Source organism: Lampris incognitus, chromosome 2, assembly GCF_029633865.1.
Source record: "Lampris incognitus isolate fLamInc1 chromosome 2, fLamInc1.hap2, whole genome shotgun sequence".
Lineage (NCBI taxonomy): Eukaryota > Metazoa > Chordata > Actinopteri > Lampriformes > Lampridae > Lampris > Lampris incognitus.
Window position 1 is genome coordinate 120,470,677 of NC_079212.1, and position 15,512 is coordinate 120,486,188.

Consider the following 15,512-nt stretch of genomic DNA (forward strand, 5'->3'; position numbering starts at 1 on the left):
GTTGCTATTGACTTTTGTTTTGAGCTTCTGGTACCCCAGGTGCTGACAATCAGGTGCCTGATATAAGATTTATTGCCAAGAAGCATTGTTACAACAAAGAAATAATCTACCAAACACAAATTTCCTTACTTTTTGTGCTAAGTTTATATATACATACTATATATATATATATAGCGTTTTTTTTCCAAAACCGTCAATGGTGTTGTGAGTGCTCAACTAATGAGGAGCAGAATATTTTAATACATTGCAGTATAGGCCTGTTTCGTGCGTCTCACACTCATCAGCTGCTAATGTTTTATTCACAAAGAATCATAGTTTGCAATGCCCAGCGTCATGCCCCTAATTTCGGTTGGACAGCAACCAATCAGATGGGGAGACATTCAAATTATAACAAACAATGGGGTAGGTACTTATGATGCACCGCAACCAATGGAGGGGTAGAAAACATTACAACCAATGGGACTGGGGTTTGTTTTGAAAAGCATTTAGGGGCCAGGGCACTGTTGAAATGGCGTACATTAAAAATATAACAAGGCAATTTATGTGAATTATATAGTGGGGTGGTGTTGGGGCACAGTTGGAAGGACAGGCAGTTAAAATATTCAAAAAAAACCTCTAATAAATGTCACATGTGTATCATCTAATGGGGGAGAGAATAAAAAAGACATTTCACTTGTAATTACAAAGGAGATATTGTTTTCGGTGTCTACAGCTGGTGGCCAATTCATTTCTACTATTCAAGGTGGACGTATCAGGTCTGCAAATAATAAAACACGTTTCTGTCAAGCACAGGTTACATCTTTTACCGCTAACTGAATATGCATTACTCTTTCAAGGATTTTCCATGAGACAGAATAACTGATATTCTAGTCTTCCAGTGACCAAATGTGGTGGCATTTTTCGCATGGTCATTTCTGAAGCTACTCATATGGGCGTTAAACCTAATTCTAAAAGGGCCCTCTGTTAGTCCAATTTAAGTGTCCACATTGCAGTTGTCTTTCTTGTCACTGATGCCTGGTAGATGACTCCTTCGGTCTGGCCTTTTCCTTCAAGAGGACACGATGCCTTAACATGGCATTTGCAGTTGGTGGTGTTTGGCTGCGTTGAGGGGGTCTGTGCCTTGGCCATGATGCTTGTGTTGTGGGATGAAATAACCTGCTGAACATTTGGCATGCAGCTGTAGCTCATTTTGACCGTGTTCCTGTTGAATATTTTTCTCAATTGATGGTCTGGGGTAAAGCACTCATCTAAAAGCTTGAAAAATTGTTTTCCAATATTAGAGGCCATGGCGTCGCTGTAGGGAGGATTATACCAGGTGATGTTACGCCTTTTGTTGCACTTTTTTTTTTTTTGCTGGCTGTCACTAATTGATGGTGGATTGTACTTAAGCCTGAAATTATATCCACATTTTTGTAAGGCTTCTTTGTGTGTGTGTGTGGGGGGCTGCTTCATTAAAGATGGCCTCACTAGACGATAAACATGAGAGTCTCTTATTTATGCTCACTGGGATATTTTTCAAAATAGAGGGTGGATGATTGCTTTCTCTGTGAATGTATTGCAGTATATTATTGGGCTTCATGTATGGCCTGTATGTACCATTTCTAAGGTCTAATGAGATGTCGAGGAAGTCCATTTGGTTTTTGTTAGCCTTAATTGAAATTTTTAGTCCATTGCTTACGAATATACTACACATTTTCTTTTTTATTCTTTCAACTTCTCTTGCCGGTTTCTTGCAGACTGCCAGGCCGTCGTCTCAATATAGCCCGACGTTGATGTCTAGGACCTGTCGTTGGGACAACAAGTACAAGCCCACTAGCTCATAAGTCTCTGCCCCATCGAAGCTGCCCATGGTCATGTCAAATTTACTGCCACCTTGCTTTTGCCATGGGATTCCCTTGTGGTATAAAATTGACTCTTTGGCATGGGCTATTATGTCTCTGTCTTGGTCGGATATTTTGGTGTATGCTGAGGCGAAGTCTCTCTCTCTCTCTCTCTCTCTCTCTCTCTCTCTCTCTCTCTCTCTCTATCTCTCTCTCTCTCTCTCTCTCTCTCTCTCTCTCTCTCTCTCTCTCTATATATATATATCCCAAGATAACTGTCAGAATAAATTGTTTGTATTAAGTAAACATTTATTTACCCAGTATGCATTACACCAATGTGTTTACTACCAAGTTTGCATAGTATACGACTGCACTTGATAAAAGGCAAAGCCATCTAAATTATGCTTCTGATTGCGAAAAAAATACCCTGTTAATCTATTTCAAAGAAACTGCATAAATATTGAGCTATCAAAAACTGCCAAAAGATTTAAAAACACTGGGATCTTATCTCTTAGCCAAGCAGACCTCCCCAGGACCAGTCCGCTGCTCATCCCCAGTACCGGAGGGCAACCCACCCGCAGGGACCAGCCGGGGACACTTGGCATCCCGCCAAGCACCTCCAGCATGGCAGAGTGTGCTGTACCTCCAGAAGGCCCCCGACCAGGAACCTGCCGCCACACATGCAGGCTACGGACATGGATACAGCCGACGTCCCCCCACCTGCCACCCGGCACCCCAGCGAGAAGCATCCCATGCACTGACAGCAGCAAGGAGAGCTTTTGTAATATTTTACTTTTTTATCTTAAATGCTTTTGAATTTTTTAATTTTCATTCTCAGTTGTTGACTTATTCTACTGCGTTAAACTGGCCTTTTACTATACCTTTTTTTTCTGCAGGTAATTGTTTAATTTGTCTGCTTCTTTCTAATGTAAAGCAATTTGAGCTGCATTTCATAATATATAAAGTACATAGAGTGCTACCTTAATAACGTTTATGAATCGGTCATACTAAATTGTCCCTAGGTGTGAATGTGTGTGTGTGGGCCCTGTGATGGCCTGGCGGCTTGTCCAGGGTGTCTCCCCACCTGCCGCCCAATGACCGCTGGGATAGGCTCCAGCATCCCCGTGACCCTGAGAGCAGGATAAGCGGTTTGGATAATGGATGGATGGATGATTATAGTCATTACTAAGAGTGAAAATAAAATTACAGCAGGTTCCAGACAGTTTGCACTGAGAACCGGGGTTTTGGGTCGCTGGGGAGGAGGAAGGAGAAGCACTATGCCACCCTCTGCTGGTGGACTCAATTCATGCTGGAGAGCTTTGTCTCCGTACATGACGTAATCTTGTTTCGTGCAGATATAGGCTACATACACAGAAGTTACCATGGCTTGCCCCGACATTTCTGAAAATTTGATTCAACTCTGAGATCACGCTTCAAAGGCACTCAAGATCATTGCCACAGTTTCTCCATGCCATTAGCTGAACTACAAAAGAGCCTGGCAATAATTAAATTTTAATAAGGCACCTGTGGGGCAGCTGCAGCTAAAATTTCTGCCGGTGGAAATGAATCCCAGCCGCTTTCATCATCCTCATTAATTTCCTGTCAATACTTTAATCACTCCATAATGACACTATTATGTCTTTCAAGCCTGATGAATAAGGCTATTATGAGAGTGAAGTCCAGAGAATGCGGTGCTTGCCCTAATCAACAGCCACTCAAGTCTTTATAAAAAAAATTTTTTAAAAAGCACACTTCTTCCCTTCAAACTGATGAATCCATCTCATCTCTCCTAAAATACCACAAGAAATTGATGATTGACATGATTATTGAATGGAGATAAGTGAGGAAAATGGCCTTCAGCTTTTTCTCTTTCACTCCTCTCTGAAAATTTTCCAAAATCTAACATGCATCACCGCTCCCACCCCCGAAATACATTGTAGACATGCTTTACCTGCGGTGAGACGTTCACAATGTTGGACTGAATCTCTGATCCATTGGTGTGCGTCTCCATCTTGACTTCTGCCTTCCTCAGCATGTGGGCCATGCTCACCGCACTGGCATCTTTCTTTGCCACCGGAGGCTGTGGTAGACACAGCAGGACGTGAAATGGGACAAGAGAAAGCACGGAATTTACTACAGCAAGTTTCACGGCACCATCACGAGAACACCCATACTCCTCACTAGGAAAATTACACCTTCTATATGAGAAAAGTAAGATTAGGAACGCAACACATGATTATTGTTGACTTGTGCAGTTTTAAAATATTCAAACGTAAATCTTTATGACATTTTTCTTCATCACAGTAAACCATAGCGATGACAGTTGAATTATTGAAAGAACTTTGAAATGAAACAATGAAGTCATAAACAAAAGTGAAGGGAGGATACATTGAAAAACAAAAGAACAAAGGGCTAATAAAGCATGCAAAGTTCAGCTGAAGAATAAACAAATTATATGACAAATAATATTACATCACAGGCCTAGTGGCCTGTGATAGCCTGGCGGTGGCCCTGTGATGGCATGGCGACCTGTCCAGAGTGTCTCCTCGCCTGCCGCCCAATAACTGCTGGGATAGGCTCCAGCATTTCTGCGACCCTGAGAGCAGGATAAGCGGTTTGGATAATGGGAAGGAATGGAATGGAATATGGGAAATAAAACATAACATGCATAACAACATAATATAAATCTAAGCATAAAATAAATAAAAAAACAAAGAGAAAATGGTCCAACTGAAACAGCCACAGGTGATTATGGCACCCAACACAGGCAACGCCAATCCATTAGGCAGTGGTGATGGAGCAGGGGTCAATAGGTCTGTCTGTCTACCTCGTGGTGCATTCGCTCTTCAGGAGGCCCCTCCTCCACAGGAGACTTCTCAAGGGAGCCCATGAGGCGGGCAGAGTAGAACTTGGAGGTCTCCTCAAAGTCTTCCCGCCCCACCTCCAGCTGCTGCTCCCTCTCTTCCAACTCAGACAAGCCTTTGGAGAACTCTTCCACGCCGGAGTGGAGGTCCATGATGACGGTGAAGTCAACCTCGGCCTCCAGGCTAGATGTAGAGCTGACCGTCATGCTGGAGCACTTGCGCTCGATGCCCAAAGGAATCTCTCTCAAGCAGGCCATAGTGTCCTGCTCCTGATCCTCCTCTGGAGGCAAACTGGGCTGGGGCCTCCTATCCCCACGCTCCCTCTGCGACCAGCACAAAGAGAGGGCCGCCACACTAATATCACACAATTGCAGTCTGACAGATGATGGCTGAGAGACTGAATGGGATGGGAGCATCATTGTGATTTCAGTTGTGTTATGTATTAGAATTCAGGTTGCCTTTGTCGAAACCAGACAACCATATGGTTGCCAACCAAGGCCACCATATACCATGGAGAACCAACAGTGTGCAGGTTTTCCATCTAACCAGTCACTACACCAGGTGATTGCACACATTAGTCTGTCCTTTAAGGTTTAAGGTGCGCTAATCAGTGAAATCACAGGAAGATGCAAAAAACAGGAAGAGATGGAAACGGATGATCCGCTGTGGCAACCCCTAATGGGAGTATCTGAAAGTAGTAGAACAGAATCGGTGAAATCACCAGGTGTAACGATTGGCTGGAAGAAAAGCTGCATACTCTTGGCACTCCATGGTACATGGTTGTCTATATCTGATTTAAACCTAAAGTCATGCTACATGCAGCATATTGTAACTTGCACTGTGAAAAACCTTCACTCATCCTATGACATGCAACTGTGTAAATTATTAAAGGGATGAATTCCTGGAAGATGATGACAATGAATGAGGACACCCAAAGCTGCCAATGATAGAACATGACATATTTTCATTTGAAATCCTGCCAAAAACCTTTTTTTTTATGTTTCAAAAATAAATGAATAGTTCTCCAGCTGAGAGGTTGCCTTAGATAAGGCAGAGGTGCCGGATGTGGAATAAAGAGACTCAAACACAGTCGGAGGCATGCAATACACAGAGAAATTAAAAGAAGGAAAAAAAGGCAGCTGTGAGTGCATTGTTCTTAGTTCAGGTACACAACAGGTAAGAGGAAAACAGGTAAGTTGAGCACATGAAGGTGGGTTTGAATTCAAATGAAAAACCTTGGCTTCAGGAAATGGCTCTTCATAAATGGCAGGAGTAGAAAGAGGCTCCTGCAGAGGAAAGCAGAGGAAAGGGCAGAGCAAGCTTAAGTTAGATCAGCTCACAGCAAAAACCACCACACAAACAAAGGTAATAGTAGAGCTTGCCTGGGACCTGGGACATTTGTCCAACCTAATCCAAGATCCTGGTGGATTGCATCTTGTGAGCCCAAATTCAACAAAAGCCCAAAATTGCCACACATTTGCTGATAATAAATAGCAAAAACAAATAAATGAAGTATTTCTTACAGTATTTTTTTCAAGTAGTGCCTAACCCATATCCATGGTTAGGTAAGAAATTTGGTCTGATACAGCCTGAGCCCAATGGGTCTTACTTAAATTGTTTTGGGTCCTTTTGGATTCAGGCAGATATTTCAAGCTCTCACTAAAAATGTAGTATAGTAGTCAACACACTGCAAAGAACAGAAGAGTAGGAAGCGTGTTGCAACAAATAAAACCATAATCTACAGTCATGCATCCTTGTTACAATGTGACTAAAGCACAGCATCATGCAGTTTCTATTATGGGCAGCTTTTCATCATAGTAACAGCCACTCATTGACCAAAAACTGAATCAGAAAAGTGCTGCAATACTAACCACCTTGAATTTCAACAGGGCAGCATTCAAATAGCCAAACAATGTTTTATTTACAGAACAAGTGCTTCAATGTACTTTTTAAAGCACTCCTAACTGAACTATAAAGATCGCTTGCAAAGGTGCTTTAGAATGTTTGGAAGACCACATTTTCAACACCAAGTTTTATCTCATGTTATCTTCATATGCTTGCAAAATTGCCAGTCATACCCGACTGGCTAACAAGCACAGAGCTATGCAACAACTTGTCTCATGCCTATTTAATCCAATATGTCCAAGATCCTCCACTCAGATGAAAAGGTGCAAAATGATGAAAGCTATCAAACCTATTCATTCCAAATTCTTTCACTCCAGTGCCAGCTCCTAATGATACCAACAGTGAAATGAGAGCAGCAAATCTCATTCTAGCTTGTGTATGGCACTGAAGTGTGGCATCAGGCAGCTTATTGCTTGTTGGTCTTTCACAGGTGGAGGAGCCAATGTGCTTGGAGGAAATGACAGCATTCTATCCAGTGGAGGTTATGGATAGAATTTCCTCTTATCTATGAATTATTATCACCACCCAAAAAACATAACACCTTTTTGGGAATTCTCTGAATTCCATGTTAGTCATCGGAATGTCTGGCATGCAAATCAACACCACCCTCCATTAGTCCGAACTAGTGTGAGATGATTAATTGTGGCATCAAATAATGTCTGGCAGTTATGTTTTTATCACCGTACATTTCACCTGAGGGGGTTTCTTTTGTACAAGAATTGTTAAATATAAACCGATTTGCATTTTCAGTTTGGATACAGCAATGAGATGTGCAAAAACAGCGATGGCAATATGTGAGCCTTTTTTTTTCCTTTCAACCCTCTGACAAGAGGAAAAAATGAGTTGGAAGGAAATATGAAGCTCACAGGGGTAAAGGGTCAGGTAGATGAGCCAACTAGCAAAACATAGTATTTTCATTATTTGTGATTAAAAGCTCTCTCACAGCCAGTATTGAGTTCTACAAATTTACCAGATATTGGGATACATGTCAGAGGGAGGAAGCAAGGGAAAGGGAATTAAAGTGGGCAGTTGAAAAACAGGAAAGTCCAAGCTCTATGGGCAAATGCACTGATGGCTGCTCTACTGATTTTGCCCATGAGACAGAGCAAAAAGTATTGCTCCACCCCATCTTCATACAGGCACGTGTAGGTAACATGTATGAGCATTCTGAGTCACTGAAAACGAAGAAAAAAAGAAGGATGGTGTGCGAGTCTGTCTGAAGCTCATGCGATGCTTTATATCCAATGACTGAATAGCAGTTGCCAAGTGGAGTTACCGAGTGTCTCTTCTTGGCTGCATCCAGGCTGGGTTCCCTGCTGGCATTTCGGCTGTTCCGCAGTATTAGCCCAGACTCCCTGGCCTTCTGTGTTTTCACTGGCGGGGCCGGAGGAGCCATTTTGGGGAGTGCTGAAACCTTTGAGCTGAACAATTGATTCTCTATGGGTCCTTTTGCAAACGGATAACTATCATCCCGTTTTTCTGTGTCACTCCCCATGTTAGTCATGCCCTCCAGGTCGGTGGAGAAGGTTGGATTAAAGGTGGAGACATCAGTCCAGCTGAGGTCTGAAGACCCCTCTGGAGAGCCAACTGACCAGCGATATTCTCTTTTCACAGCTCGTGAAGATTCCTCCAGCCCTGTCCTTTCCCTCTCATCTTTATATGCTACACTCTTTGATCTCTCTGGCTTAAGAGGAACAATCCTGGTTATTTCTGATTGATAACTGCCTGAGAGCCGGTGAAAAGACCTCCTCTGAATCTTGTCCCCCATCAGACCTTCAATATCCTCAACCCCAGAGCTACTGATCTTTCGCTCATGTGTCCTCACTTGTCTGAGTTTCACCTCTGCCAGCTCTTTGCTATCAATTAGGCTTTTCCCTCGTACCTGTGGGTTCAGCACACATTCACTCTTAACCTCTGCTACTGAACTATCATAGTCTGCCTCATCAGGTCCATTTACTGAGCCTACTTCCTTAGTTGCTGTCCTACCGTGGCTGACTTTGCTCTTTGCTTGGTCTTTTCCCTGGGTGGAGACATCGCTGTGCTCTCCTATTAATATATCTTCTTCCCTTTTTTCTTTGATAGACTGATCTTTCCCTGACCCTTGGTCATCTCTCATCATCACCACTGGAGATAGTTGAGGATGATTGTCTGTGTCTGAGATTTTTTCAGGACTGACCTCCCACTCTGAGCCCTCATTCTCTTCCCCATTGGACCCATCGCCTTCTCTCTCATAAATGAGCTCTTTGGGCTTTCCCAGGTTTAAACTCTGGGGTCTCTTCTTTTTCCTTTGTTTATTAGCCGTGTGCTCCCTCAACTGGACTGGGCCTGGGGCCAGGTCATTGTCTGTTTCTGGGTCTAAGGCTGGAGATGGTTTACTCTGTGACTTGTCATGAAGCAGGTCTATTTTCTTAGGTAATTGAACCACAAAGCCACTTTTGTTGGTCAGCCGAGGCTCAGAGCACTCATCTGTTTCCCTAGATGATTTTGGCAATGAAATCATATCGGAAGGACTTTTCATTTCATGGCCATCAAACTTTGTTACTTCAACATTTATCATCTTGGAAACACTCATCTCTTTTTCCAGTTCTTTCTTTTGCTCCCAAGAAGCATCAGCCACTAATGGTGGGGAGATGAAAGATTTGTTCTTTTCTTCAGCCTTCCAGTCATGGTCTTGTTGATAATTGTCTTGTTTTTCAATCAATACCCACTCCTCAGAGCCCTACATGTTGGTATAGATTAAACATAGTTAGATACGCCAAGCAGAACTGCTACAAAATCTCCACAATAACTTCAAGCACCAAACAAACTGCCTTAAGTGCAACAGGTACATGCAGAGATTTCGAAAGACACACTTGCATTTAGGGATTAATTGTAGAATATGTTGTTACACTTTCTTGAAAAATAGAGAAATCACATATCGGGAAAAGCTGTGAGTCCACAGTATACTTTCTATGTAACATTTCATTAATAATAATAAATCAATCTTATATAGCGCTTTTCTAACACTCAAAGTTGCTTTACAATAAACAGGGTGAAACAAGATAACAGATAAACATAGCACGAGGGGCTACGAGAGGGAGAAGCGGCAACCACACACGACGCCAGCAGTACTCGCTGACTTAAACAGATACAAAAGGTCAAGAAAAACAAAAAACAACAGCACCACAAACACCAAGTAAACAACATCAAGAAAGAGAAAGAGAGATGTGCAACCTCAGGTGAAGTCACCACAGTCTTCTGGATGAAACCCTCAACAGACAGGCTGTTAACAGGGTCCTTTGCCCCTGCTCGACCCACCAGCTGGCGGACGAGAGACAGAGAACAGGGCGAAGGAGAGAATTTAAAGAGAGTGAAGACACACCAGTTAGAAGCCTGGGATAGACAGAAAGACACGGACTGTGAAATACAATCTCATGCAGGAGGAAAAGGGAGATAATTAGAGGTAAAAGCTGACATAATTGTTAATAGATCTCTGAAGCGTTGTTGTCATTTCGGGGCTCTCAGACTACATCAAGATCCATTTCTTTTTCAACTATGGATAAAATCGGTAGGTTTATTTGAAACCCTCCTTGGAAATGATTCTTTTTCAAAATTTGGAGGAATCAAATTGGAAATGATGTGATGAGATTATTACATATTTTACCATGTTACTCAGTACGGATGTTGTAACACCGGGCAAATTGACAGATCACTGGGAATGTCATGCATGCAGCGTCAGTAGACGTCAGGGTCAAATACAGCTTATGCCAGGCTAACAATTGCTAGCTGTTTCTTTTTTTTCTCTACTTTTTCCCCCCAGTTTTACTTGGCCAATTACCCCACTCGTCCAAGCCATCCCGGTCGCTGCTCCACCCCTTCTGCCGATCCGGGGAGTGCTGCAGACTACCACATGCCTCCTCCGATACATGTGGAGTAGCCAGCTGCTTCTTTTCACCTGACAGTGAGGAGTTTCACCAGGGGGACGTAGCGCATGGATGGATCACACTATTCCCCCCAGTTCCCCCTCCCCCCCTTAACAGGCACCCCAACCGGTCAGAGGAGGCGCTAGTGCAGCGACCAGGACATATACACACATCCGGCTCTCTGCCTGCAGACACGGCCAATTGTGTCTGTAGGGCCACTCGACCAAGCCAGAGGTAACACGGGGATTCGAACCATCACTAGCTATTTCTTAAAGCAGCCTCTAAACTGATCAAAATCCACCTCAACAAATGTAGAAATGCATAATAGAGCAGTACCCAAAAAAAGAAATGAGTCAGTATTATTGTTGTTGCTTAATTAAAAGAAATAATTTTGCATTGGACAGAAACAGGGTTGGATCCCAAATACCTTATTTGGACATGACATTTATGTCACGCTTTAGAAGTCTATTAATATAAGACCTGAGTGAGTCCTGTTGAAATGTATTTTCATGAAATTACTTAAAGCTAAGAAGATGTGCACTCCAGTATGTCCCACCTGTACTTTGCAGTGGCCAAATCAACACAACTAAATCAGCAGACATTTGCACTGTTAATAGTTTTTTTTTCTCTCTTTATAATCATATCAAAGGTGTGGCTACTTTCCTCTGGAAAATGTCCGCAAAGTATGTTGCAGTTTCCTAAGAGATTTTTCAAACCTTCAGCCCTCAGATGTCAAACAGAATAAATACTATCACTATCTCAGATACAGCAACCTAGCAAATTACATTTTCTACCACAGAGAAAGACTGATATTGTGTGCACATAATCAGATTGTCCTTTTTAGCAGATGAGCAATGGTCTGTCAACAATTTAGGTACAACAATAAAAGAACTACACCTGAACACTAATTTAACTAATTTAAGTACTCTTCCTTTGATAGCCTTATTCCAAAGATATGATCAAATCTCCAACAGTCTTTGTGATCTGACACAAAGAAAGCATATCACTGTTAGGTAATTGTAAAAAAATAACAGATAATTGTCTCAAGTGCCTCACAACAGGCCAGTCCCCAAAACACCCTGTGTATATGGTCTATTCAAGTTGTTTCCTCCTGAGCCACTTCTCCCTCATCTTCAAGCATCTCTGAATTACTGTGAACTTTTATACTTGTACACCAGAGCTGGATAGAATAAAATACACATTTCTTGGAACGCGAAACAGACTTTTCTATTTTCTACTATCATTGCTTTCTTGCAGTAACATCTTTGTTCAGGTTGTTTGTAATGCCTATAGGTTAAATAGTTTCTAACCATAACTGCCCTACCGTATCACATTTAGCGACTCTTTCGTTCAATATCACATTGGCAATTGTTTAAGTTTGAACAAGTCAAACACTGTAATAAAGCACACAAAATACTAGTAAACAGTCTACCTGTGAATATGAGACGATGCCTGTTTGTTTGCCTCAGACATCAGCAAACAGAAAAATTCAGCATGACAGTAGCAAGGCTGGAATATCAATGCCCATTTATTGAATGTCAAACATCAGATTGTTGGATCTGAGATATTGACCAGGTGGACCCCAAAGCCCTACCACCCTCATCCTCAACTCACTGCCTTTTTTTCTGGTGTGCCACTCGGGGAAGTGCCTGACAGGCGCTTCTCACGGTTCATCAGCTTGCTGTTGGGCTCCCTTAGGGCTCTCTTCAACTCATTGATACTGGCCTGGTGCTTCAGCAAGACGTCTTGTGACTTATCCAAAAACTAACGGAGAGAGAGAAAAAAAAAAGAAATGACAAAGACTGTAAGAGGATTTGCATTAACACAGCATCAACATAATTTCCTCCAGCAGATCACATTGACACATCACTATAAAATCACATTAACATCTGGTGTGCATGACTGAATGGACTGTAAGATAACATCACAGCATTAAATACCACATGTCACAAGAAGAGATGCCAAACAATGAATTTGATATGCTTATTTGTCTTGAAGATTCAGTGCATCTTGTATTTTGCAACAGCATTACTATTCTGTGCAGTAGTCTATGGACGGGAATAGCTTTTAGGAAGTTGCTGAAAGCCGCTGAAAACAGAGGTTAATTACAGTAACCACGTCAATTATTTTCCAAGATGCGAACACAAAATAAACACAGCTCTGAATTTACTCACATCAAATGTAGATGAAGTAATGAATATGCAACATCAATCTGTGATCAAATCAAATTTCCTGACGTAATTAAATGTTTCAGAGTGATGTCAGGAAGTCTATTATAGCCAAAATAGCAAAGAATGACCATTTAAAGCGCACATCATTAACAAGAAAACAGAATTTCAATCCAGTATGTTCATAGAAGACCTTTTAGAAATGCCACGTTAAAAAGAAGCATTTCCCTGAGGACTTGTCATACTATATCATACCAATAAACAGCCTCCAAAGACGACCAAGTAGTCAGTGCTAATGGCTGCAAAGTACAGTTATGAATTGTTACGTGATTTAACAACACATAAAACCTTCCCTAGATACATCACAAAGGATGCGACGGTGGGCTGGAGAAACACGCTAGCACAGAGGAACAGTGGCAACATGTCACGGAGCACAGGGGAGCTTGTACCTCCTGTTTGTGCCGAGGGGTGGTCTGCTGGTCCAACTGACAGAGCTAAGTTGGGGCAGGAGAGGAAGGGAGGATGACATAGGAAGAAGGCAGGAGTGGGGGTTTATAGGGTAAGCGGGTAAAGGAACAGGCAGACAGAGATAGAAAGGGGAGCGTGGGAGTCAAGGAAGGAAAGAGTCAGACAGACAAGGATGGCTGGCACAAAATATCAATCATAGAGCAGTGGAGGCAGAAATGCTGAAATGGCGTCAATGGGACAAATTGTTATTTCATTGATGCTGCTTCTGGAAAGAGGCAGCACAAACTCATGTACCATCAAGCAGTTGAATGGTCATTGTGTTGGTTTGAAATTGATCATTTCGGATTGATTAGAAAAACCAGGCCTTTAGTATCACACAACCATCCACATATGTCACTTGAAGTAGAAGTGAGGATTGTGTTTGGTGCTTAGGAGCACTTTTTTATGTTTTTTTGTGTGATTACAACAACATAAAAAAGATCATAATCACCACATTTAGACAGAAAAAAATAGGAAAAGATTGACAAGGACATTGACAGGACCAAGACTGGGGAGGACAGACAGAGTCATAGACAGATCTATGGAAAGACAGGCAGAAAAAGAAGGAAGTGATTTATACAGACCAATAAGAGAGATGTACAGACTGACTAAGAGACAGGCAGGAGGATGGAAGAGCAGACTGGCAGATGGACAGACATAAAGGCAGAGAGACAGACTAGGGGTCACCAGACACCAAATACCTCCTGTTTACTGTCAATTGGTGACCCAACCTCCTCCTTTGGCCAGCAAGAGGTGGAAAGAAAAAAATCATGTTAGTGAAAGACAAGAGCAGAGAATGAGAATGAATGCATGTCTAAGCATAACAAGAAAGGTTTTAATATTTTAGAGCTGTTAGTGTGAGTTATGAGTGGAGTAATATAAGCACATAAGCCACACTGAATAGGAGCAAAGGGAGAGGAGATAGTAGGCTAAATCCACCAAATACCCCTGCAGGATAAATCTCAGCTGGCTTGAGAAAGTTGCACTGCAGCAATATGCATCAGCAACCCTGAAGTCCCGGCCATTTTTTTGTGCCGAGGGCAGAGTCGGCTTAAACTTACCCATATTAATTTGACATCTAATACTACAGCACCCATGACTCGAATAAAATAAAAGCTGGCCTGGTTTGATAAACAAAATTGAGTATCGCTTTACAATAAGACTACCCTTATAAGGATTTAGAAATGTTTTATATGTTATTAATGATGTTGTAAACACTTTATAAATCATTAATAAACAATTATAAACAAGTTATAATAGTTTTCATACATCGATTCGAGCTCACTATTTGACAAGATCAAGTTACTTCTATACTTTTTAATCTATCTATTCTTATAAATCTCAGGTCTTGCTGGTTGCTTAGCTTACTGCTAAGAAACCAATGAGATCTGAGACTTAACAGTACAGATAGATGTGGGCTCACTATTTGGCAAGCAACAGGTCACTGTTCCCCTTTTTATCTAATGTTTTATAACAGCTTATGAAAGATTTATAAAGTGTTCACAATCTAATCAAATTAATTATGAACCATTCATAAACACTATATAAGAGTAGTCTTATTGTAAAGTGGTACCCAAAATTGTAATAATCCCCCAAAGAGTCACAAGCACAATGTCTCCATGAGGGAAACATTGAATACCTTCATTTCTTTCTTTTTGCTGGGGGTGATATCTCTGTCTTGCTCCTTATCTTGCTCTGTCTCCTGGGCCAGCTCTTGGTCCTGGTCTTCCTCATCTTGGTCTTGGTCCAAACTGGGCTCCATCTCTGTCTCTTGCTCATCCACCGAAGGGCTGCGGAAGCGATGCTGTTCGCTGACACTGCGGTGGGACAGGCCGTCATGGTTCTCACACATGGCTGAGACTGGCCGCGAGAACTCTGCTGATAACATAAGTTGCGTTATAGCATTCAAAGTTGCATGTCAGATTTAAGGCACCTATTCAAAACTCAGTCTGTGATTTGACAAAAAAAATATAAGATCCTAGAGACCTATTTCACAGGACCCATAAACAATGTTTCATTATTTTTTTACCCCACACACTGTAAACAGGCCTTGTTTTGTTTTTGTTTTTTGTTTTGTTTTTTTGGGGGGGGTTGTTTTTTGTTTTGGCCATGCAAATGCATTTGATTTCATTTGGAAATATATTGTTCGAAGCCTTTATTTTAGAGTTTCGTACAGATGTGCATCACTACAGACAGAATTTGCTACAGCATGGCAGGATCTGAAGTCCAGCACAACTGAAGGCTGAACTAGAGCGGTGCACTCTACTAAATAAAAATGTTTTGCCTGTCAGTCTGTGGATGTGCAGCCTCCTCGGTGGACCCTCGCACGAAAGCAACCGAGTCTGA

General features: G+C 41.9%; 1 protein-coding gene across 1 annotated transcript in view; it reads right to left on the bottom strand.

Annotated features, from left to right (window-relative positions):
• The window catches only part of LOC130133650 (band 4.1-like protein 1), a 116,194-nt gene that overhangs the window by 6,036 nt on the left and 94,646 nt on the right, over positions 1 to 15,512 (bottom strand). The window contains 3 exon segments of the mRNA XM_056302077.1: positions 3,772 to 3,900; positions 12,106 to 12,255; positions 14,806 to 15,041. Coding sequence (XP_056158052.1) covers positions 3,772 to 3,900; positions 12,106 to 12,255; positions 14,806 to 15,041 — 515 coding nt within the window.